Source organism: Ailuropoda melanoleuca, chromosome X (assembly GCF_002007445.2).
Source record: "Ailuropoda melanoleuca isolate Jingjing chromosome X, ASM200744v2, whole genome shotgun sequence".
Taxonomy (NCBI): domain Eukaryota; kingdom Metazoa; phylum Chordata; class Mammalia; order Carnivora; family Ursidae; genus Ailuropoda; species Ailuropoda melanoleuca.
In genome coordinates, this window is record NC_048238.1 from 14,894,401 (window position 1) to 14,919,827 (window position 25,427).

The window sequence follows — 25,427 nt, forward strand, 5'->3', positions numbered from 1 at the left end:
CAGTAAAGAACAAGTGGTTCTGAATCACCCAAGTCCCAGACAAGCAAAGCGACAGCCCTGTTCCAGCCACTGGAGCATCAGCCCTGGAGCCTCAGTGAGGCCCCTGTCGTCTCTGAATGAACTACCAGACACGCTGTTGCAGTGGGAGGAGTTTGTGGGTTCAGAGGCATGGAGCAGAAGCTCCTGGCGTAGGGGAGAGGGGCAAGGGGTCAGATACTGAAGGNCAAGTTGTTCCAGACTGAGACACTGGGAGCTCTTGCAGTTGGGCCCCGAGTCCCTGTGAAATGCCCCATCCTTGTGCTTTTTGGAGCACATCCTTCTGACACAACAAGACGCTGCAGATCCATCAGGAATATCTCCTGCCCCGGTCCTAGAATGAGACATTTCTCTAAGGAGCCCTGGGTCCTGTCATTAGAGAACAGTGTCAGAAATGAATTATTCGAGTGTGACAGCAGTATGGTTCCTTTTTAAAAAGTTTCTTTATCTTTTTGATATACATACTGACCTACTTAGATTAAATGATAAGTTATATTTACTTTAAACAACGCAGAAATGGGGGAAGTGGGGGTGTATGGATGCAACAAGATTGGCCATAAGTTCGTAAGTACTGAAGCTGGGTGATGGGTCTGGGGTTCCTTTTACAATTGTTTATTTATTTGACAGAGCACAAGCAGGGGGAGCAGCAGGCAGAGGGAGAGGGAGAAGCAGACTCCCCAGTGAGCAGGGAGCCCCATGTGGGGCTCGATCCAAGGACCCTGAGATCATGACCTGAGCCAAAGATAGATGCTTAACCAACTGAACCACCCAGGCGCCCCTTTGTTTTTATTTTTAAATTCCAATTGCGGAATTCCACCAGCTGCTGTTGGAAGGATGGACTGAGAGGCAAAACCAGAGGAAAGATCATTTTAAAGGCCTGGATGGTTCACAAGAGCCTAACATGGAATGCTATGTCTGGACTAAAAGTTGACAAACCAGACAGTAAAGAACAAGTGGTTCTGAATCACCCAAGTCCCAGACAAGCAAAGCGACAGCCCTGTTCCAGCCACTGGAGCATCAGCCCTGGAGCCTCAGTGAGGCCCCTGTCGTCTCTGAATGAACTACCAGACACGCTGTTGCAGTGGGAGGAGTTTGTGGGTTCAGAGGCATGGAGCAGAAGCTCCTGGCGTAGGGGAGAGGGGCAAGGGGTCAGATACTGAAGGCGATGCAACCCCAGTCCTGAGCCTCTATGGCTTTTCCACCCTGTAAGCTGGGAGAGCTGAAAGCAGAAAGGCAGGACTCCTGGCCCCCAGTGGTAAAAGAGCAGCCAGAACTGCCAGCCAGACGTGGGAACTCGGGGCGGGGGGGGAACGAGATAACGTGGGGGCACTGGCCTTTCCTAGCACGCTCGCGTCATCAGTACGATTGCGAGCAACAAGTTTTGAGCACAAAGCTCACTGATGGAACTTCGGACTGCTCCCCTGGGTGTCGTTTAAGGCCCTGCAAGGCAGCCCTCTGCTGCTAGCGATCTGCTTATCTGTAGAATGAGGGCAAGCGTTAATACTCAACTATCTGGCTGTAGAAAACCACAAACTTAGTAGAGCGCTGCTTTATCAACTTGAATAAATTCGTACATTAATGGTCATGCAGTGAAAGCAAATAAAATCAAATCTGAGGCTTTGACCTTATTGCGGTTTTAAAACTTTATTATATTTTAACATCTGAAAACTGTAAAACATAGTATTCATACAAACACCTGAGGACTATTCAACTGGGCACAGCATCTTCACACAAACAATTTGATAAAAGACCAGGTTTAAATTAGAATTTTGTCTTTTAACACAGAAGGAATAACATAGATAAAACCACCCTTTAAATAGTTGCATTCTTATATAAAGTACATTTGGCTTTCTGAAAAAGAAAATGTACATTCATGCCCCTGGTGTATATTTTATTGGCATTTACAACAAATGGCTAAGACTTTTAGCACAGATTCTCATAACTTATAAACATTACACCAAACTTATACAAAGTAATTACAATAAACATATAGCACCATTTCCCCTTGAAAGTTCTAACTTTAAAAATAAAGCCCAAAATGATAAGTGAGAATTAATGCACCTTGCAAAAGTTAGCAGAATAAATGGCTCAGAGCTAAGCAAATTAACTAGAAACATTGCATAGGACAGAGAGCTTCCCTGTATGAAAACCAACCTATGGATTGTTTCTCATCCCCTGAAGACAAAGCTGAGAGGTAACAGTAATAGCAAATGATGCACATATTTTTTACAGAATAAAAACCTCTAACTATATAAATAGTTCACCATTACCTCTGTGGCAGTACAAAGTGCCATATTAAATTCAAAAAGAACAGATTCACTTGTTTGTATACCTACAGGTATAGAATAATATATAAATATGGTATAGTATCCATATGAGGAATAAACACAGACAATAAAATATATATCTTTAAAAAATTTGGGCACAGGTGTTTTCATATAGAGATGTGAGAAATGAATGCCCAGTTAAATGTCTACGCTTAGCGAAAATATGTAATGTTTTAAAATAATAGGTATATTATTGAAAAAAATTTGATCAGACTCCGTCCAAACCACCTTTGTAGTATAATATCTCCTGCATAAAATAACCATTCTATTTATCCTATAATTGTTCAAAAGTTATCAAAAACTGATTAAGAACACTTTATGAAAGTTTATAACCTTGCTTTTTTCTTTAAATATGAACAAATACAACACAGAGAAATACTAACAAAAGGAAAATAATTTATATGGCTTTCCCTTTTTAGAAACTGGCAGAATAGGAACAGAACTTGCAGTAACGGACGTAAAATATTTGGAGAAAGAGATAATATCTACGTTGCATCTTTAAATTCTCTTCTAAGGAAAACTTCTCACAGATTTCATTAGAGAACTTCTCAGTCCCTGATACTTCCCCCTTTGGGATTTAGCTGTTTTGGTTCTATATATAAACATTAACTGAAATCAAAGGTGTTTCTCTGTTTCCAGCATGAAAATACGCTTGTAAACTGTACAATAAAATGATAAATTGTAAACTGTAAAACACTAAAAAGACATAAAGAACTCCCATTTTGAATATGCTAATACTAACACATAAATGGTTTTTAAAGAAGTAGATTGTACTATGATGTTGTTCTGCAATTCTGGCTATAACATTTTTAGAGGAACTGTCTACCAAACAAAAGCTGCTAGGAGAATTAAAATATTCTTAAATTAAAAGTAATCAGGACAACTGAGAATTCTGTCCCATCTAAACTTACACATCTTTTTCAATTATATTTTCCTTCTTTAAGTTTTTCAATGTAGTAACATAACTTTAATGCTGGCCCCAGCTTCAGCCCCATGTACTTCATCATCACATCACTTTTGAGTAGTAGCAGAGCCTTCCCATCAATTTCCTACAGAGAGAAAGAAATTACAATTAATAATGCATTCATATTTTGTCAAGTTATAGATAAGAACATGTAAAATAGAGAGCAGTCGTACAATCTCGATATATATTCTCTGAATATGCATTTATTTCCTGAAAACTATTAAAAATATAATTTATACAGTAAGACATCATGTGATAATTTCTAAATTAAGAAAACAGAAATTTAATCCAGTATCTTTCAAAATTGGCCTAAGCACCAAACTATCTGATTTTAAACACCGTGTGTTGAATAAAATACTACGTATCTATGACAAAGGTTAGAAAGCTATGAATTGTAGAAATGAACTTCAGACGGTCATTAACTTTCTTAAAAAGGCTGGGAATATGACGATGTCAGCATCAATGCAAACTGTAAATGTGTTATACAGTGTTGTCTTTATGTTGAAAGCTAATCAGTTGTCTGAAGCTAAGCTAATTAAATGCTAAAACTACTGATTTTCTTAGAATACTGAAAAGGACAGAAGATATTTGGTCACTGATTTGTTAGAAGACTATAAACATTACTTAATAGACACAAGGCATCCTCCTAAAATTTTTTATTTCCTTAATTAACCAGTTTATGTCGGAGAAGCATATTATTTGGTATTCATAAGCTCCTATTTAAAATAAAACTACACTTATACAGTTGCTGGATTCATTGGGCATCAGTAACAAGGAGGACACCCTGTCCCAGCCTGTGGTTACCCCCTCCTACTCATGGTCCTGGGGCCGAGCAGGGAGCAGGTGGGGAGGAGGATCCTTGTGGGAGAAGACATCTGAGAGTGGCCATGCTGAATCATCTTCTTTTGAGAACTTGAAGACTTGTAGTATTTTAGGTACTTGGGTACCCATTCAAAGCACAGATCCAGCCTCTATCATTTAAGAATCTAACTTTGGGCCAAGTAACCTTTCTCACATATGGAAAAATCAGTTGATAGGGTTCCCCCACCATCCACACTAATCAGCATCCATCCAACTGAAGGGCCTGCACAGAGGTCATTGAAAGGCATTATGGCAGGAAAACCGGATCAAAAGATACATTACATGTTGCCTGAAGAGGTCGGCGAGGGGGCCTGATATCTGAGGATCTTTATGTTTCATAAACTGTATCACTTCATCCACAGACCAGGTTGAAGGGTCCTTAGAGAAGCCTTGTTTCAGGACACTGGGGTCAGGTACAGCTATATAACTTGGAGCTTCAATGGGGGGGAAAAAAGACAAATCATACTTGACCTGATTATCCTGAAAGAAGAGATGTTAAGTAGGGAGAAGTGGTCGCATTCCTGGAACCTTCTATTAAGCACCCCAGCAAGGACCCAGGACTCCAAGTGCAGAATCCAGTGAAAGCCTAGATTAGGATGACCTGAGGATGGCTACCCAAAAGCACCCCATCTGACCTCCCCCAAACAACAAAAGCAGCTTCAGAATTTACCTTAAAGCTTCAAAAATCATAAAACAGACTGATCAATCTGAGGCCTTGTTGGCCACAGGCAAAGACAGCAAAAGATCTGTTGCTTGGGTTAAATTAGGTTAATCTAAGCGAACCTATTACTCTTTCTTTAATTCAGTGAATTTCTCTCAATCTCTGTCCTCTTGGTCTGTCTAGATTAGGTTTCTTTCACTAGCTAAATACAATCGAAAGTCTCCCAATTTAGTTTTATAGTTGTTTAAATTTATTCACTTTAATGAAGGAATTTCAATAACCCCATTATCTTTGAGAAATTAGTTTTACTGATCTCTCCCATATATTCAATATGGATACTTTTAGCATCACTTTATTCTTTAAATTCCTATCTCAAGGCTTAAATGCGTATCTGAATTTTGAAGAAAACAGGATTATTTTCTCCTTGGCTAGGTCAGAAGTAACTTTAACATTATACTGAATACCTCTCTCAAGTTTAATTGCATAGTAATAGATATTCTGGTTGAATGTTTATAGGTCAAAAAAAGAAATAATTGAGGGGCGCCCGGGTGGCTCAGTTGTTAAGTGTCTGCCTTCGGCTCAGGGCATGATCCCGGAGTCCTGGGATGGAGCCCCACATCAGGCTCCTCCGCTGGGAGCCTGCTTCTTCCTCTCTCACTCCCCCTATGTTCCCTCTTTCCTGGCTGTCTCTCTCTCTCTCTCTAATAAATAAATAAAATCTTAAAAAAAAAAAAGAATTGAGACATAGGATAAATTAAGCACTCAAAGAGTTTTAGCCGTGCTGTTCATCAAGCTGTGCTGTAATTTCTTTGTGTCCAGACAAGTACTCATTTTACTCAACCAGAGTGCTTGACTCTCTAAAGTTAGTGTGTGATACAGAAGTGAGTTTTGTAATTTGTCAGGAAGATCTGTTTCTTTAAACAAGGACCGTCAACACAAATTTGGTCTTTTTTGGTGTGAATTAACCAAAAATACACCTTTTCTTTCCTATCATCTGGGCTCCAGCCATTTTAGGGGCATTTTGAGTATTTACCCAGGTAAAGGGCAAAGAAAAACAGAAGATAAAAGAACTTAGAATGGTAGGTTTTTTGTGTGTGTAACTCAAAAGTGTACTTATTTTCTCCTTCAATATCACAACTTTGATGTGAAACAAAAACGCTTTACTAAAACATATCCTCCCTTTCACTTGTTAGAGATAAAAATGTTAGTTATATCTACAAAGAAATGCTACTGTGCTGTTTCAACCCAATTGAAAATGATGATAGAACAGACCATGCCATGCCTAAGGCATTCTAACAATTTAGACAGAAAAATCTTCTCCTTCAGTTCTAAGAAAGACTTAATTTAAGATGAAAAAATTATTGGCAAAGTTAATCAAGCTAATCATACCTCTAAATAACTTTTTTCTGGTTTATGTCATCAGAATCCAGTATAGTTATGTCTTAAATAACATGTAACCAATTTTATAGATTACTACAGAAAAACTATATGCAAAGATATGATTTATGGTATAAAACTATAATTTTATATTAAAAATAAAACAACTGTAAGATCATCTATTTTTAATTCATTATGGAAAAATCATTTAATTGGGCCCATATCTTCAAAACAATCAGAGAAGTTGCAAACATTAGTGTTATTCAAATGATTACATGAAATAAACTAATTATGTGAAAAATAATCAAAGTCCAGTCATGCTTTTCTCCTGAATGGCTTTGTCTTACACTAAAATATCAGTAAATGTTTCTGAAATAAATAAAAGTGATTTGATTTTATCCACAACGTTATTGGATTTCTTTCCTATAATAAAAATGAACAACTTATTTCATTCAAATAATGGGGCAGGGCAGGAGGTTGTGAGAGCATCACCAGCAATCAGGGGTGGACTCAGCTTTAAGTAACAGTTCCAGTACCTTAAAGAAAACAATTGTAATGACATCTCTAGACAGTTTCCGAGTGAAATGCTTACCTATTCTCTGGAGATGGAAGCAGCCCAGCAGTTAAGTGTAAAGCCGGGAGTCAGAATGCCTGGATTCAAAGACTGACCCAGCCACTTTCTAGCTGGGGACCTTAGTCAAGTGACTTCTCAGATCTCTCACATGAAAATGTTTACCAGCACCTACATCTTAAGGAATTGTTGTAAAGATGTACTGTATAAGGCTATGTAAAATATTACATGCCTGGCACATGTCAGATAGTGATGAAGATGATGCTGATTAGTATTACTAATAACTAAATTACTAGTAAGTAATGTTATTACTATTAGTCTTTTCACTCCTGGAAAGACCAAAAGCTAGCCTTCTCTAGCCTAAATACAGGCTACTTTCGCATAGTAGTGTTGGTCATACATTTGAAAGTGAGATATTTAGTATTAGGGGTAACCTTTTACAGCCTTTTACTGAGAAGGCCTGTCTTCAACGCTCTTATTTTGTGAAAATACCTAAAAATTCTGGTGCACTACCCCTTGATGGGATAAACATCTGTCATCAGACTCCTTGCAAACATCACTCTGAAAGCAGAGACGATCTACATGAGCTGGGAGATGGGGGAATGACATTAAATATGTCATAGCATGTATGCGGCACAGTTGCCCATAGAAAATATCCATGAAGAAAAGCAATCAAGTTGGATGGTTCCTACTGCCTTTGATATTCCCCTTGCCTAGATGCCTACCAGGAAGAAAAGGACAAAACACTTATTCCCACCCCTACCCCAACTCACCCCACCCGTACCCCCACCCCCTTCATCCTTATAAGTGTACAGTGTAGCTATCTTTGCACATGGACAACTATTCTGATGCTTTCCAAATGGCAACAGGATGCTGCCCTGTTTACACATATTATGTACTACTGCTGGGTCTGAGGGAATAACTGAAGGTATGAAGAATGGGGAAACGGCTACAGCAACAGAATACCAGAGCCCAGATCTGGGGGCCACACGCAGGCTGGAGTCAGGAAAGGTCTCAAAAGAGACAAGGAAGAGAGTACATCAGAAAGGAGAGGAAGTGCACCTTTCCAGGCCTCAGAGTCATAGGAGGTTTCTGAGTCCAGACAGTATCCAGTGAAATGATAAATTACAAAGGCACTATTAATAAGAACCACTAATCTAAGAAGTCTCTGTGACAGACATGGTTGGTGATCCAGATCCCCAGGGACAGTTCTATGCTGCCATGAGGATCGGAGGATCTGTAGTGGCTTGACCCTGAAAGTAACATAAACAGGGAGGACTCAAACTCCTCAATCTTGGCACTTTCTCCAATGTGATACACTCTCGGGGGATGTTGTTGGGCACAGAAACCTTAAGGAGAAAGAAACACATTGGTTGAGAATCACTGTTTTTAAATATACCTTCGCTTTTCCTCTGCATTTGGAATTTAACTTCATGGTGACTGCTCTTGGTAGATTTGGTCCCCGCTAGTGCTGAACTTGAGATGCCTGGCACACTTGGAGAGTAATTCCTGGAGACTGCAGTATGAGTGCTTACAGGATTTCTGATGGTAGGGCTTGAAGAATTTGCTGGATTTAGTGGTGAGTTTTTGGAATCTTCAGGAAGATTTTCCTCTTTGGGCATGCCATTTCCCTCAGAAGACAAGAGTTCTTCTACAAGAGAAAAAGACAAAGGCAATTATCTTCAGACTTATAGCTTAAATACTATTAAAAGGTCAAAACATCTCCTAATCTTCAACAGTTCACATAAGCCATGCTACACTGAACCACAAACCTCTAACATAAAGTACACGGCCACCCCCTTCTTGGTATTTATAGTAATGGACACTGTCTTAAAATCCAAAGTGATTCCAATATGTCACCTGTATTTCTCGTGGCAACTGTCCCTTCCCAGTCTTGCTACCAAGGCTATGAACACCTCATGAAAGCATTCATTTTTAGGAATGCAGTTCTTCACAACTATTATAATATGATCACACAGTTGGCTTCTAACATTTGCTTACTACTTGGACACTTAAAACTTTCAGTGGAGAAAGGCACTAGGTTTTTCTATTCACTTTTTATCAGCTTTCAGTAATACAAAGCTGAATGGAAAATGTTACTGTAATTGTTTTATCTAAGGAGAAATGACAATTGTGTACTTCTGAAGGGAATGAAATGCTCGACAAAGCTACCAAAGTAGTAGCCTAAATGCTCAAGCAATTTGGGCAAACACATACCTCCACCCAAGAGCATATTGTTAAGTGGTAGTAAAATGACTTTTCTTCCCATTCCAGAAACATGTAAATACTATTTACCTTTAGGGGCATGCACCTTTGTTTTGGGGAGCTTAGGTGACACAGGAACAACATAAGGTAGAGGTTCCTGAGAAGGCCGTTTGGGGCTTTTCTTTTCTGTTATGTCTTCTTTTACTGTTTAAAAAAAAAAGGTGTCTGTTATAACTAATTAACATTCCTCAAGCATTTTCAGATCATCAGCATATAACACTTTTGTTTCTAAATCATTTGCCTACTGTAACTTCATCAACAATTTATCAATTACTTGATTGTTTATGAATAATATGTGTTGATTTCATCCCATTAAATATTTTGGTGACATCATATTCAAAAGCTAAAAGCATTATATCCAGGCATCATTTACTCTAGGTTTATCACATATCTCTCAATATCTCAGGAAGCAGTGAGGCAATCAATTATAATGTGTCTAAAAAGGCCTGGGAAAACTGTTCCCATGAACAAAAAAAGTTAAGAATTCAGAGAAGGAGAAGACAGTGTACAGTGGACATTTCATTTTATAGGCAGCAGTCCTGGCCCGGAGCTCACTACCCTTACTATAGCTCTATAGCTTACTTATTATTAAACCAAATGCATTTTTACCTAAAGGACCACTCTTTAGGACATGATCCTGAAAGTAATGACATCTCAAATTATTAATTATACTCTAAATATCAAACAGTATCTTGATTTAACCTCCAACTGAAAGTAAAAATTAAGTATAATAGAACTCTAAAAAGTCTGATAATAGAACTTGAGTGAGAAGAAAAATTGCAGTGAGAAAGTACCCAAGTCAAACTTCATCTGGTTCAAAATAGCTGGGGGCCAGACATGCTTTTTAAGATCATCTGATGACTGATTGATTACTAAAGAGTCTAAGAGGGCTCTTACCACTTGATTTAATTTTTAATCATGGACTACAAAAACCAACAGGCAAAACTTATTTCAGTGAATGGCAAATATTTCTATAATTAGGACATTTAAATTTCTAAAAAGAAAAAACTGGCTTTTTTCAAGCTCATTTAATGATATGGAGAATTCAAATGCTAATACGTAGTTTTCTATAGATATATGTTACCTCAGAATCTTAGATCAGAAAATCTTTTCTTTTACTTGTAATAATCTAATGCTTTCTTATAAAAAGTTAATGAAGCTGGTGTATGGTCTACTATCTGGGGCTGATAAAACATAAAAATGATGCTTGACTTCCACTCCTGGGTATTACAGTAAGCTCAGGCATGAAACTTTTCCTGCAGAGATAACTAGAAAAAGCCAGATAATTTAGAGAATACTTTAAAAGTCATCAGAAAGGCACTTCCAGGATGACTGATTAAAGACCTCCAAAAATCCACTTCTTCATAAAAATAACGAAGAGATTGCCAAAATTAGTTTTTTTTAAATCTCTGGGTATTACGTAAAGGCTTACAACAGTCCAAAAAGCATTTGTTCAAGAAAAAAGTGGCTGAATCTCAGAAAGAACAGCAAATTCTGTGGCATTTTAGCTTTCTTACCATTGTCCCCTTCACTGTTTTTGCAGCAGTTTTGCAAACCAACAGGTTCATAACTACTGTAGCTGTGAAAACCAGCACATTCTACCAGTCACCGGAGGAAACACAATGGGTCTGGAGCTCTCAAAAGGCCCTATCCCCAGAAAACCGTCACAATTTGACTAACCTTGAAACTCAGTGGAAAGCTCTGATCTCAGGGCTTGTTTTAGGAACTAAATCAGAGCTGGTCTGTGTGAACAGTCCTATCTCTAAGGCATTGCTCAAAGAAACAAGCAAACAAACAAAAATCCACAGTAGTAATTGTTTAACACTATAGCTGCCTGAGGCAGCATTACCAGTTGGGGCTGACAGGAAACTGACCAAAAAGCTTTAAAAATAAATGTGGAGAATAAAATGTCCATTAGGAGACTTTGAAAACCACAGAGATACTCCTGGGAATCTAGAAGGCCACATGTAAGGCTGTATCCATGCCCAGGAAAGACCTAAGACCTTAATCTTTCATTTCGTGCTGACCTTGAGGCTCTGCACAAAGCAGACTTGTAAACTGCCTCCTGGAATGTTCAAGGTAAATTCCAACACATACATGAACTCTGCGGCAAAGGATGGGAGACATACTGCTTGCAGGCATTTATGGAAATCCCTGTCCAATCATTTGCTGAGCACTAAGCTAAATGAACAGACTTCAGTGGCCACATATAATAAAGGAGCCCAGGAAGTCATTAGGTTAGTCCAGGAAAATCACTATACCAAAGCACCAGCAACAACAAACCCTAGGGAAGGGGAGAAAATGTGATTTTCAGAGTTACTGCTTTACACTCTTAAAATTGTCCAGTTTTCAATTAAAAATTAGGAGACCTGCAAGAAACCTAAAAGTATGGCCCATACAAACGGGAAAAAACAGTCAATAGAAACTGCCTCTGAGGAAGCCCAGATACTGGAGCTAGTGGACAAGGACTTTAAATCAGCAATTTTATTTATGTTCAAAGAACTAGAAAAATAATAATCATGTCTAAGGAACTGAAGTATGAGAACAAAGTCTTGCCAAATAGAGACTATCAATAAAAAGATAAAAATTACAAAAAAGAACCAAATCAAAATTTAGGACTTGAAAAGTAGTACAAATGAAATAAAAAATTCACTAGAAGGGCTCGACAGCAGATTTGAACTAGCAGAAGAAAGTGTCAGCAAATTTAAAGAAAGGTCGATTGAGATTATAAAGTCTAAGGAACAGAAAGAAAAAATTATGAGGAAAAATAAACAGACCCCAGAGACCTGCGGAATACCATCAAAGACACCAAAATACACATAATGGAAGTGTTCCAAAAGGAGAGGTGACAGAGAGAAAGGGACAGAAAGAATATTTGAAAAAGTAATGCCTACACGTTTCCCAAATTTGATGAAAAGCATTAATATGAATATCCAAAAAGCTCAGCTATCTCCAACTAGGATAAATTCAAAGATATCCGCACCTAGAAAAAACACAAACTATCAAAAGCAAAAGACAAAGAGACTCTTGAAATTAGCAAGAGAAAAGCAAATCATCATACAAGAGATCCTTGATAAGAATAACAACTGACATCTCATCAGACAGATGCTATAGAAGCTAGCAGGAAGTGGGATGATATAGTCAAACTGCTAAAACAGAAAGTCAACTAAGAATTCTACATCCAACAAAATTAAACTTCAAAAAATGAAAGAAAAATATATTCTTCACAAACAAAAAGTTGAGGGGCGCCTGGATGGCTCAATTGGATGAGCGTCTGACTCTTGGTTTTGGCTCCCGTCATGACCTCAGGGTCCTAGGATCAAGCCCCGCATCAGGCTCTGCCCTGCAGGGAGTCTGCTTGAGACTCTCTCTCTCCCTCTCCCTAAGCCCCTCCCCCTGCTCTCTCTCTGCCTAAAATAATCTTTTTTAAAAAGTGAGAAAATTAAGGGTGCCTGGGTGGCTCAGCTGGTTGACCATCTGCCTTCAGCTCAGGTCATGATCCTGGGGTCCTCAGATTGAGCCCTGAATAGGGCTCTCTGCTCCATTGGGAGTCTGCTTCTCCCTCTGCCTGCCACTCCCCCTGCTTGTGCTCGTGCTGTCAAATAAATAAAATCTTTTTAAAAAATTTTAAAATTTTTATAAAGTGAGAAAGTTCCTCACTTGAACAGCTTACCTACAAGAAATGAAATGACATTCAACAGTAACTCAAATCCACACAAAAAAATTAAAGAGTACTGGGGTGCCTGTGTGGCTCAGTCATTAAGCATCTGCCTTCAGCTCAGGTCATGATCCCAGGGTCCTGGGATTGAGCCCAGTGTTGGGCTCCCTGCTCAGAGGGGAGTCTGCTTCTCCCTCTCCTTCCCTCTGCCCCTGCTCATGTGCTCTCTCTCTCACTCACTCTCTCTCTCTCAAATAAATGAATAAAATCCTTAAAAAAAAATTAAAGAGTACCAGTAAAAATACCTGCGGTTAAATATTTATTTATGAGAGAGAGAGTGTGTGCACACAGGGGAGGGAGGGGCAGAGGGAGAGGGAGAAAGAAACCCAAGCAGACTCACACTGACTGTGGAGCGTGGAACCTGACGCAGGGCTCAATCTCACAACCCTGACATCAGACCTGAGATGAAACCTGAGATGAAAGAGTTGGATGCTTTACTGAATGTGCCACCCAGGCACCCCAAATATATTTGTTTTTGTAACTCTTTTCTTCTTCTTCTTCCATTAAAAAAACAAATGGGGGCACTGGGCTGGTTCAGTCAGTAGAGCATATGACTCTTGATCTCAGGGTTGTTAAGTTCAAGCCCCGTGTTGGGAAGAAAGCTTACTTAAAATACAAAAAAAGGATAATTAAAAAAATGAAAAAAAAAACAATAATTACAAAATTGTATTTTGAGGCTTATGATGTATAAAATATAATTTGGCAATAAAAGAACAAAGAAGGGGGCAGGAAATAGAGCTATAGTAGAGCAAAGTTTTTGCATAATATTAAAATTGAGTTGGTATCAATCCAAACTAGATAGTTTTAAGTTAAGATGTTAATTGTAATCCCCAAGGCAACTACTATAAAAATAACTCCTGGGCAGAAAAACAAAACAGAACAAAAACTCAAAAACTTTAGTAGAGGGGCGCCTGGGTGGCTCAGTCATTAAGTGTCTGACTTTGGCCCAGGGTGTGATCCCAGGGTCCTGGGATCGAGCCTCACATCAGGCTCCCTGCTCTCCTGGGAGCCTGCTTCTTCCTCTCCCACTCCCCTGCTTGTGTTCCCTCTCTCTGTGGCTGTGTCTCTCTCTGTCAAATAAATAAATACTATCTTAAAAAAAAAAACTTTAGTAGAAGGAACAACAAAGGAATCAAGTTGGTATACAAGAAAACATCTATTTAAAACAAAACAAGAAAGTTATCGAAGAAAAGACAAAAAGAAACATTAAGACCTAGAAAACAAATAACAAAATGGTAGATGTAAATTCTACCTATGAATGAACAAATAAATTCTTCCTTATTAGTAATTATATTAACTGTCCATGAGATAAACACTCTAGTAAAAAAATTAGCAGAATGGTTAAAAAAAAAAAAACCCATGTTCCAATTATATAGTTAATACAAAAGATACACTTTAAATTCAAATAAACAAATAAATTCAAAGGGAAAGTGTGAGAAAAAATATACCTTACAAACAGTATTTAAAACTGGAATGCTTATAGTAACATTAGACGAAATGCCTTTAAGAAAATCCTAAGAAATTCACACACACACAAAAACCCCAATGAGAAGTAACAAATTCAGCAAGATCACAGAATACAAGATTAATAATACAAAAATCAACTGCATTTCTACACACTTGCAATGAACAATCCAAAATTTAAGAAAATAATTCTACTTACAATAGTGTTAAGAACAATAAAATGTTTAGGGATGAATTTATCAAAAGAAGTGCCAGATGTGCTTTCTGAAAACTACAAAATATTATTGAAATAAATTAAGGAGACCTAAATACACTGACATCCCACAGTATGAACTAGAAGATTCAATATTAATTTTTAAAGAGATTTTATGTATGTATGTATGTATTTATTTATTTATTTATTTTATTTATTTAAGGTGGGGGACGGAGCCAGAAAACGAAAGCAGGGAGGAGTGGAGGGAGAGGGACAAGCAGACTCCGCACTGAGCATGGAGCCAGTTGCAAGGCTCAATCCCAACACCCTGAGATCATGACCTGAGCTGAAATCAAGAGCAAACCCAGGCACCCTGAAGACTCAAATATTATTAATTGGCAATAATCCCTGAATTGATCTACAGATTGAACACAATCTCTACTAAAATCCCAGCAGAAATTGACAAGCTGATCTTAAAAATCATATGGAAACCCAGAATTGCCAAAACAATCTGGAAAAAGGAGAAAAAAGTTGGAAAATTCATACTTCCCAATTTCAAAACTTACTACAAAAAGCTACAGTAATTAAGATAGTTTGGTACTGGGGTGCCTGGGTGGCTCAGTTGGTTAAGTGTCTGCCTTCAGCTCAGGTCATGATCTCAGGGTCCCACTCCCCCTGCTTGTGTGCTCTCTCTGTGTCAAATAAATAAATAAAATCTTCCAAAAAAAAAAAAAGATAGTGTGGTACTGCCATGAGGATTGACATACAGATCAATGAAATACAAAGTCCAGAAATAAATCCATATATATATATATCCAACTGATTTTTCACAAGGGTGCCAAGACAAATCAACAGGGAAAGAGTAGTCTTCAAAAAATGGTGCTGGGACAACTAGATATCCACATGTGAAAGAATGAAATTGGACCCTTATCTCACTGTATATAGAAAAATTAATTCAAAATAGATCAATAACCTAAATATAACAGCCAAAACTATAAAATTCTTAGGAGTCAACATAGGAGTAAATCTTCGTGAAACTGTTCTAAGGAATATTTTCTTAGGTATGACACCAAAAGTACAAGAAACAAAAGAAAAAATATATATTGGGGCGCCTGGGTGGCACAGCAGTTAAGCGTCTGCCTTCGGCTCAGGGCGTGATCCCGGCGTTATGGGATCGAGCCCCACATCAGGCTCCTCTGCTGTGAGCCTGCTTCTTCCTCTCCCACTCCCCCTGCTTGTGTTCCCTCTCTCGCTGGCTGTCTCTACCTCTGTCAAATAAATAAATACAATCTTTAAAAATATATATATATAAATTGGACTTCACTGAAATTAAAAAATTTTGTGCTTCAAAGGACACCATCAAGAAAGTGAAGACAACCTACAGAACAGAAGAAAATATACGCAAAGACTATTTTTCTTTCTTTTTTTTTTTTAAGATTGTATTTATTTATTCGACAGAGATAGAGACAGCCAGCGAGAGAGAGAGAACACAAGGAGGGGGAATGGGAGAGGAAGAAGCAGGCTCCCAGCGGAGCATGGAGCCCAACGTGGAGCTCGATCCCAGGACCCTGGGATCACACCCTGAGCCAAAGGCAGACACTTAATGACTGAACCACGCAGGGCCCTGCAAAAAATATTTCTGATATGGAACTTGTATCCAGAATATATACAGAACTCTTTATATATAACAAATAAAAATATAATATAAAAGAGGTACAAATATATTTTATTTCTATGTAATAAAAAGACAAAGAACCCAATCAAAAAATTGACATTTCTACAAAGAAGATCTACTAATAGCCAATAAGCACATGAAAAGATGCTTAACAACCTCAGCCATTAGGGAAATGCAAATCAAACCACAGGATACTTTTCAGGTTTTTGATTCTTAAGTTCATTATGAATATAAGAAATTATCTGCCCACTTTGAATGAACAAAAACAACTACATATTATACATGTCTAATTAGTTCATGGTGGCTAAAATGTTTTGAGGACACAAGGAAAAACTAAATTACACAAGATTCTAGTGTTAATTATAAAATATAAAACAGAAGCACAGTATAAAATTTTACATTTTCTCTCACCTGATTTATTTTTATCATGCTCTGCAGGACTAGGAGTATTACCTCTGTAAGAGCTAAAAGGCTGGCTACTCAAAAGGTTATCACACTGCAGGCTGTGGCATAAGGTCTCAAGAAAGCGAAGAGCAAATGATGCACTATTCACTGGTGGGAGCTGGATAGAGTGAGTTTCTCCATCAAAGGAAGCTATTGGAGGGAAAAGAGATGTCACAGTTACCTCATAGATAAAACTACAACATCAAAAAAAGCCATCAATTTAGGAAATGTATTATAAATCTAATTCGTGGTTTTTGTAATTTATAAAGAAATATTCTTAAATTATAAAGGCCCCTCTCATTCAAACACAATAGCCTATATTGGTAAAAGCATTCTCATTTAAAAAATATTCAGAAGGCAAACAAGAGCAGCAGCAGCAACCCAGTGATCTATAACACTTCCTGCTATTCCAAGCATTCTGTGGGCATAAATGTAGTATCTGATCGGACAATCATAAAAGCTAGTTGATCTCGTAAGCATTTCTTGAGTCACATTTTCATTTAGAGCTTCTTATAGATCAGTCTGTTTTCTAAAAACATTAAAATGTATTATCAACCGAGGTATTTTGTCTATAGTAAGCCTAATACAGCATTTAAAAAAAAAATCTTTTACCTCAATTTACAGTATAACTCTGACCATTGTCTATTTTGAACGCAAAGTTAAACTTTCCAAATCAGAGTTAAAAATCTACAAACAGGTATTTATTATAAATACCTATTATATCAATGTAAGTATGCCAATATTATAGTTAATAGACTATAAATATTATAAAATAATCCATATATTATAAAATCCTTGCCTTTTCAAAACCTAAAATCAAATTTGTAAGAAAAGATGAATAAAGGATAAGTTAAGCATACCAGTTATCACTTCTCCTCCACGATGATCTGGCTTAAGAAATCCAAAAACAGTCTTACTTTCAAAGGCACAATCCACACAGGCCTGCACGGTCCGCCGGAGCACCACATTCACGGGGCCCGGGCCAAAGTGGTCAGGCAGCTGCTGTATTTTCTTCTGATCCAGGTGAGGGCCAGAGTTTCCATGTTTGTTTATATAGACACAGACTTGAGGAAACACGTGTATATAAATATACCAAACAGATTGGTTAAAAGCAACATAAACACTACATAATTAATTACTATATCCCACTAGCCAAACTTCACTCAAAGAGAACCCAAATATAGTTAATATCAACAATCATTTCTGCTACCTAAAAATATGTATGTAAATACATTTTCACATTTGTATAAAGATATTAAACCTATAAAATAATCCAAATGCCTATTCAATTTTCTAGAATTTTGCCTAAAATAATTATAATAAAAACTATCCAACTTTTAGTAGCATCACAAAACAATTCTTCACATATTCCCACATCATATAAAATGGTATAAAGATAAATATTTTCACCTTTTAACTGTACACACAGTACAAGAATTCTCTTTCGAAACTGGTCATGTTAATATACTCCTTGGACTGAATTTATTTTAAATCAGCAACACTGCACCTTCATTGTATTTTCTAAAGTAACCAAATAATTTAAGATACATGCCACAGAGTAAGTTCTAATGACTTAGAGTAATTTTTTTTCATTAAGGAAAATAAAAATGATCTTTATATACATGCCAAGGTTCACTGAAGAAAATTAAAAAATAAAGCTTTCCTTAGTATAATAAAAGTATATGACTTAGAAGCAAATCAACTATAATCACATAAATGTCAGGTTTCCATATTTCTTCACTGAGAATCAATAAATATAAATCAACATACGAGGTAACAATATGAGGGTACATTATTACCAAACAAAATATACCGTCCCCCTAAATTAAGAAACACATTATTTTTATCCATTACCTAATTTATATTGCCAAATTTTACATATACATGGTCTATATTCAGTAAACTAAAAACCCATTAATCTCACTTTCACTATGTTGAAATATATGATAATTCAACCTTGTGGCAATAGCCAAAGGAAGGATTGACTTTGTCACAGAAATTAAACAGCTATTAAAAACTTAACCAGGGCTGGTTCAGTTAGTATTAAAATTACATAGCAATAGATAACTGATTCATTTTTGTATCCACCTACATAATGCTCAAAATATTCATTTTAAATGACTATATTCCATGACATACTATTTGTGTACCATAATTTAATGAAATGTTCCCTAGTTTGGGTACACTGGAGTTATTTCCAATGCCTTGCTATTAGAGATAAATCTTTAGTAAGTACCTTTTTAGTGTATAGCTTCATTGTTAGAGTTATTTCCTTGGGATAAATTACCAAGTATGTATAAATGCTTTAACATTTTTTGGTTTTATTCCAAACTCCATTCTAAGAAGGCTATACCAATTAGACTGCTATTAATTTAACAAATATTGGTTGAATATTTCTCTCCTATCATTCTAATTGGGTGGATTATTTCAACTGTATCTTATCATCTTTATCTTGTTTGAATTATATAAAGAAATGGTAAATGTCCAGTGGTCAAAAGGCCTCCACCTTTACTATCATACCAATTATGTAATTCTTCCTCAGCAAATGTTTGAGTTAGGACCTGGCTAATAAACAATCATAGGGTAAAAAAACAAAATAAACTTAACCAGGGGCGCCTGGGTGGAATAGTTGGTTGGGCGTCTGATTCCTGGTTTCGGCTCAGGTCGTGATCTCAGAGTAGTGGGATCAAGCCCCGAGTTGGGCTCAGCACTAAGTGCAGAGTCTACTTGAGAATCTCTCCCCCTCTCCCTCTCCCTCTGCCCCTCCTGCTCATGCTCTCTTTCTCTCTAAAATAAGTAATAAATCTTTTTTAAAAAAATAAGAACCCATGGTGCTGATGGGATGAACAAAGTCCTACTGAACACAAGTGAAGCTAAACAAAGATTTCCATGTTTTATCTCCTTTGCGTTATACTTACTTAGCTAGTCTCTCCTGCCAACAGACTAAAAATCAGAAATAATAAACTGACAAAATGAGGTATGTTACAATAATCTTTAAGCGATTTCTATTTCAAAAAAATAGTTTCTGGGGCGCCTGGGTGGCGCAGTCGTTAAGCATCTGCCTTCGGCTCAGGGCATGATCCCAGCGTTCTGGGATCGAGCCCCACATTAGGCTCCTCCACTAGGAGCTTGCTTCTTCCTCTCCCACTCCCCCTGCTTGTGTTCCCTCTCTTGCTGGCTGTCTCTGTCAAATAAATAAAATCTTTAAAAAAATAATAATAATAATTTCTTTTTAATCAGGAAAGGGAAATTGGGGAGAAAAGTCCAAGGAATAGAAAAGTATAAGAAAGACAACTAGGAGAAAAAGCAATGGTACATGCTTTAAAAAATAGGAAGGGAACAAGAAAACATAGAAGAAATGACAAATAAAAGGGTGATTTGTTCAGTCTAGGTCTCTGTCATTTCATACTCTTCACATAACAGAGAATAATTTAAAGTCATCATGCCCTTTGACAGGTAAGGATCTGTCAAAATTTTAAAAGGCATTTTAAAAAGATTTGAAGTAGCTTTCAAAGTACATACAAGACAAAAAGACATTGTGAAATAAGATAAAGGGAAAACAAAAATAGACTTGACAATGACGTAAATTTTGTAAATCTTACTAAGCTGAATAAAATACTTTAAGAGTAGTGAATTTTCAAGTGACTTGTGTATTTAAACAGTTTTTCCTTAACATCAAAATGAACAACCAGAATTTCAAAATACTTTAATATGAAAAATGCTAAGAAAAAACCAAAAACGTGTTTTATCATCTTTTTTCCTCTTATTTTATTCCTCGAATTTCAAAGACACTAAAATAACACAGAATAAAAGATTAGTAATTTTATACCCTTTAAAAAACACTAATTTACCTGTTGACATCACTATTTTAGATGTGCCAGGAGTGGCATCCTTATCATATGAAACACGATGGTGTCTGACCAGGGACTTTATAGAAGCTGAAGATGTAGAACACAAAACAGGAAAATATTTTTCCTGTAAAAAAAGAAAAAGCACAAGTATATATTACACATTTTTAAAAATTCTTAGATAAGGAGGTCAGAAAATTATCAGCATCACTGGTCACAAATCATCAGCTGTCAAAAGTCCTTGGGGTTGGGGCGCCTGGGTGGCACAGTGGTTAAGCGTCTGCCTTCGGCTCAGGGCGTGATCCCGGCATTATGGGATCGAGCCACATTGGGCTCCTCTGCTATGAGCCTGTTTCTTCCTCTCCCACTCCCCCTGCTTGTGTTCCCTCTCTCGCTGGCTGTCTCTATCTCTGTCAAATAAATAAATAAAATCTTAAAAAAAAAAAAAAAAGTCCTTGGGGTTGAAAACCCCGGTGTGTGTCACAAATTACAGTACTTTCCAAACTGTGCTCCTCAGAGGGGCCCATGAGCTGGTCAGGTGGGAGAAAAAGAGACCAAGAGTATGGGATTCCCAGCATTACCCCTCCTCCAACTGGTCAACACCTTAGCCAAATAGCTCACTCTGTAAAATTTGTTTTTATTTTCTGAGGTTCCCTGTAGGACAAGTTTTTTTCACACTGCTAAAGTGAAGTCTGCAAATCCAATCCAGCAACACATCAGGTGGGGGTGGGGAAACTCAACAAGGCAGAGGACAGACTTTGCCTTTACAAAGCAGTCACTCATCTGGTTTTTACTACATCTGGCCTGTATTTCTCCATATTATATATGATAATTTTGATAAAATTACAAGTGGTTTGCTAAAGTCCATATAAAATTATGCCTATTGTATATAAGAACCAAATGTCTTCTGGGCATTGTTAAATATCACTAGTGTTTTATTTATTTTATATCGACTCTTGGGGTTTTCTTGGGGCTACCTTCAAATAGGGCTCTCCAATGTCAGAGAAGGGGGTCTTGTACCTAGAAAATGTAATAATAGAGGATATTTTAAAACCAGGGACAAAGGAGGATAAAATAGGATAACATCCAATGTTGTATTTTCCTTATTTGTTGAAATTAATGACTGTCCTTTGGGTTCACTGTATTCTAGTAAATTATTTTTTAAGTACTGAATTATAATTATTGCCTTGATATAGTCTCATTCTTTCAGTATTTTAAAAATCTGAAAACTGAATCCTCTGACTTAAGACATACCAAGATAGTATGCTTGTATTAACACTATAAATTGAATAAAGGTACATTTATTTGAAAAATGTGCTTCTATACCTCTAGAATCCTTAAAGGGCGGGGTGTGTACCCTGGACAGTTGACAAAGAGTCTACTGTAAGAATAATTTGTACTGTAGTTCAAAGACTTCCTAAATAATTAAACTGTGGGGACTCCTGGGTGGCTCAGTTGGGTAAGCGTCTACCTTCAGCTCAGGTCATGATCCTGGGATCCTGGGATGAAGCCCCATGTCAGGCTCCCTGCTTCTCCCTCTCCCTCTGCCCTTCCCCCCTCCATGCCCCTTCTGCTCTTGCTTGCTCTCTCTCCCCCTCTTTCTCTCATATAAATAAATATTTTTTAAAAAATAATTAAATTATGGTGTGACAGTACTGAAAAAGGGATATAGGTAACTGCATGAGAATCTTCATCTTTTCATGATGAAATAAGAAAGCTAAGAAGATGGTAAATTAAAATTCTTCCTTTGAAACAAAAAATAGTTTATTATCCAAAAAAATTATAGAATCTGTCCCTTGCCCCACCCTACCACCTTATAAACAATATTTTCAAAAACACCTTTTTTAAATTGTCAAATTAGCACTGGAATTATTTGAAAATAAAGAAGTGAGGAGAAACTTTATGGAGTTATATCTTCATCATTATACCAGCTAATCACAAAGACTTTTTTCAGCAGCTGGAAAATACACATTAAAAATACGCATCAAGGGCAACTGGGAGGCAGAGTCAGTTGAGCCTCTGACTCTTGGCTTCAGGTCAGGTTGTGAGCTCAGGGTCATGAGATCAAGCCCCAAGGCCCACTCCATGCTCAGCACAGAGTCTGCTTGGGGCTCTCTCCCTCTGCCCTTCCCCACTGTACTTTCTCTCTCTCTCAAATAAACAAACTTTAAAAAAAAAAGCATCAATGACACCCTTGATACATTCTAGTTTTCAAAATGCATTTAAAATAAAGCATTATTTCCTTTTAAAATCACAATTTTCCTTAATTTTATGCAATTTATTTTGAATTTGAAAATTTTAATCTGCTAATGATTTATATTAGAATAACCTGCTTATTTGATTTTTTCAATGTTTATGATTTTATATTTGAAATATATTCACTGTTATTGACTTTCAATTTTTATTTAAAAATTTTGAATGCTTTTTGAAATAAAAATACCAGTATTAATTTAAGCATTTTAAAATCAGCGGCGCCTGGTGGCTTAGTCGGTGGGTGTCTGCCTTCGGCTCGGGTGGTGATCCCAGAGTCCTGGGATCAAGCCCCACATCAGGCTCCCTGCTCAGCCTGCTTCTCCTTCTCCCTCTGCCGCTCCCTTTGCCACTCCCTCTGCCACTTCTCCTGCTTGTGCTTTCTTGCTCTCTCTCAAATAAATAAATAAGATCTTTAAAAATAAAATAAAATAAAAATGGCATTGTCATTTTGCTCCATACTGTAAACATTAGTTGAAACAAAACAGAAATGTTACATATATTGATATCAGATGGCTGAACTCAGAAATGTTTATTACTGCTGAAATTTAGTTTAGTTCTAATAAGATCTCGGAAGATTCTATGTCTTTACAATAAGAATATATCTCTTGTGGGGCCCCTGGATGGTGCAGTCGGTTAAGCATCTGACTCTTGGTTTCAGCTCAGGTCATGATCTCAGGGTCTTGAGATTGAGTCCCGCATTGGGCTCCAAGCTCAGTGAGAAGTATGGGGACGTTTCTCTCTCTCCCTCTGCCCCTCCCTCTGTTTGGTCACTCTCTCTCTTTCTCTGCCTCTAAAATAAATAAAGCAATCTTTAAATACATATCTTGTAAAAAAGAAAAAAAAAGAAAAAAGAATACATCTCTTGTAGAACAGACACATTTGGGTCTTTTCAAAATCCATTTTTATAATCTCTGTCCTTTAATTAGAAAATTTAGTTCACTAACTTTTAAAGTAATTATTAATATGTTTGGGTCCGGATATACCCTTTATTATTTCTTTTCTATTTGTCTCCTGTGTGTTTTATTCCTCTATTCCTCCTTTTCTTTTTTTTTTTCAATTACTTGTTGAATATCCCTTAAAATTCCATTTTAGTTTTCCTACTGACTTTTTAGCTATACTTCTCTTCATTTGTGTTTTTACAATATGCTCCGGAGATTACATTGTATAACCCATATAGTTAATACTGTACTACTTAACATAAAATGTTGAAACCTTGCAATGACAGATATCCATATCCCCCACTCAAAGCCTTTACACTGTTATATGTATTACATCATGTTATGTATTGATAATATGTAATGACGTATTATATCATGCCATATATATTACATTACCCCACAAGACCATATTATAATCACTGCTTTAGTCACATTATCATAAAGAAATTAAGATGAAAAAAAGCAAAAAACAAATCATTCACATTTACCCAGAGATAAACTTCCTTCAGCATTTCTTATAGTGCTTGTCTGCCAGTGTGGAATTCTCTAAGTATGCTTTTATCTGAAAATGTCTTTAGTTCACCCTCAATCTTGGAGAGTATTTTTGTCAGATATAGAATTTTGTGTAATACCCCTACCTCCTGTGCATACTCCCCTCAACCAGCATGTCTGCTTCCATTCAATCTCCAGTATCTTCAAGTAGCTGTTTTTTCTATTATTTCCAGGTTTTAAAGTTGTTTTCTTTGGGGGAGTCAGTTAGGTGGCCTAGCATCATTGAATTTATCACTATGATTCCCCTTTCCACCCACTTTATTGAGGTATAATTTATGTACAGTAAAACTCACTTCACATTCATTTTTAAAGTATACTGACTTTTAAATAAATTGGCCTGAACATAAATATACCCACACAGTATTCCCAATGTAATTCTGAAAAAGTTGAACACTATTCAAAGTTTTAAGTTTACCCAAGAAAAGAAATGCCAATCTTGATGTGGGCTTTAAAAAGCTTTATATATGCTCTTTGTACAGTACATTCCTAAAGGGCCTCATCATACTCTTAGTAAATCCTAAACTCTATGTTATAAATAAGGCATTGCAGAGACCTATAATACAAATTAGGAGGAGATTAACTAACCTTTTTTGGGCCTTTTTTCCTTGGTGTGAGATTTTTAACAGCACTTCCCTTCTTAGGGACTGATGTCTGTCCAGGTGGTTTAGTGCGACCTGATTTCCTGATCTGCTGTGTTGGTAGTATTACAGCAGTTTTCTGTGGAGACTGCATTGAATGCTGGGTTGCTTTGGAAAGAGAAGACTGTGTTTTTGCTATATTCTTTGTAACGGGCACTGAGGGAAAAAAAACATAACACAAAAATAAAACTCAAGTAAATGACATAGGTACTGTCTTCTTAGGACTATAAAGAAATTTAACTCAACCTTTAAAAATATTCCAAAGGTTATTCACTAAAAACTTAAAATAAAAGTACCATTTAAAATGAAGTTTCAGGGGGTGCCTGAGTGGTTCACTCAGTTAAGTGTCTGACTCTTGATTTAAGCTCAGATCATGATCTGAGGGGTCATGAGATCAAGCCCCACATCGAGCTCGATGCTCAGCAATAGTCTGCTTGAGATTCTCTCTGCCCCTCCCCCCACTCACACATGTGTGCCCTCTCTCTCCCACTAAATAAATAAAATCTAAATACATACATACGTACATATATACATACATACATAAAATGAAGTTTTAGGTATTTAAGATTCCAGATTATCAGCAAGTAGTCGAATTCTCCAGAAAAAAATAAAGAGGCTTTTTTATAAGACAAACCAGTAACT

At 36.9% G+C, this 25,427-nt stretch overlaps 1 protein-coding gene across 5 annotated transcripts in view; it reads right to left on the reverse strand.

Annotated features, from left to right (window-relative positions):
* Positions 1–1,636: 1,636 nt before the first annotated feature.
* SCML2 (Scm polycomb group protein like 2) overlaps positions 1,637–25,427 on the reverse strand; it is a 91,904-nt gene continuing 68,113 nt past the window's right edge. For 4 of the 5 annotated variants that reach the window (XM_034649597.1, XM_034649596.1, XM_034649600.1 and 1 more), the window contains 8 exons: positions 24,733–24,941; positions 20,408–20,531; positions 17,417–17,620; positions 16,524–16,706; positions 9,093–9,206; positions 8,197–8,448; positions 4,471–4,622; positions 1,637–3,412 (listed from right to left, as the gene is read on the reverse strand). In XM_034649597.1, coding sequence (XP_034505488.1) covers positions 3,284–3,412; positions 4,471–4,622; positions 8,197–8,448; positions 9,093–9,206; positions 16,524–16,706; positions 17,417–17,620; positions 20,408–20,531; positions 24,733–24,941 — 1,367 coding nt within the window. In that variant the 3' untranslated portion in view covers positions 1,637–3,283. The remainder of the gene's footprint in view (positions 3,413–4,470; positions 4,623–8,196; positions 8,449–9,092; positions 9,207–16,523; positions 16,707–17,416; positions 17,621–20,407; positions 20,532–24,732; positions 24,942–25,427) is intronic. The other variant, XM_034649598.1, reaches the window with a different exon arrangement.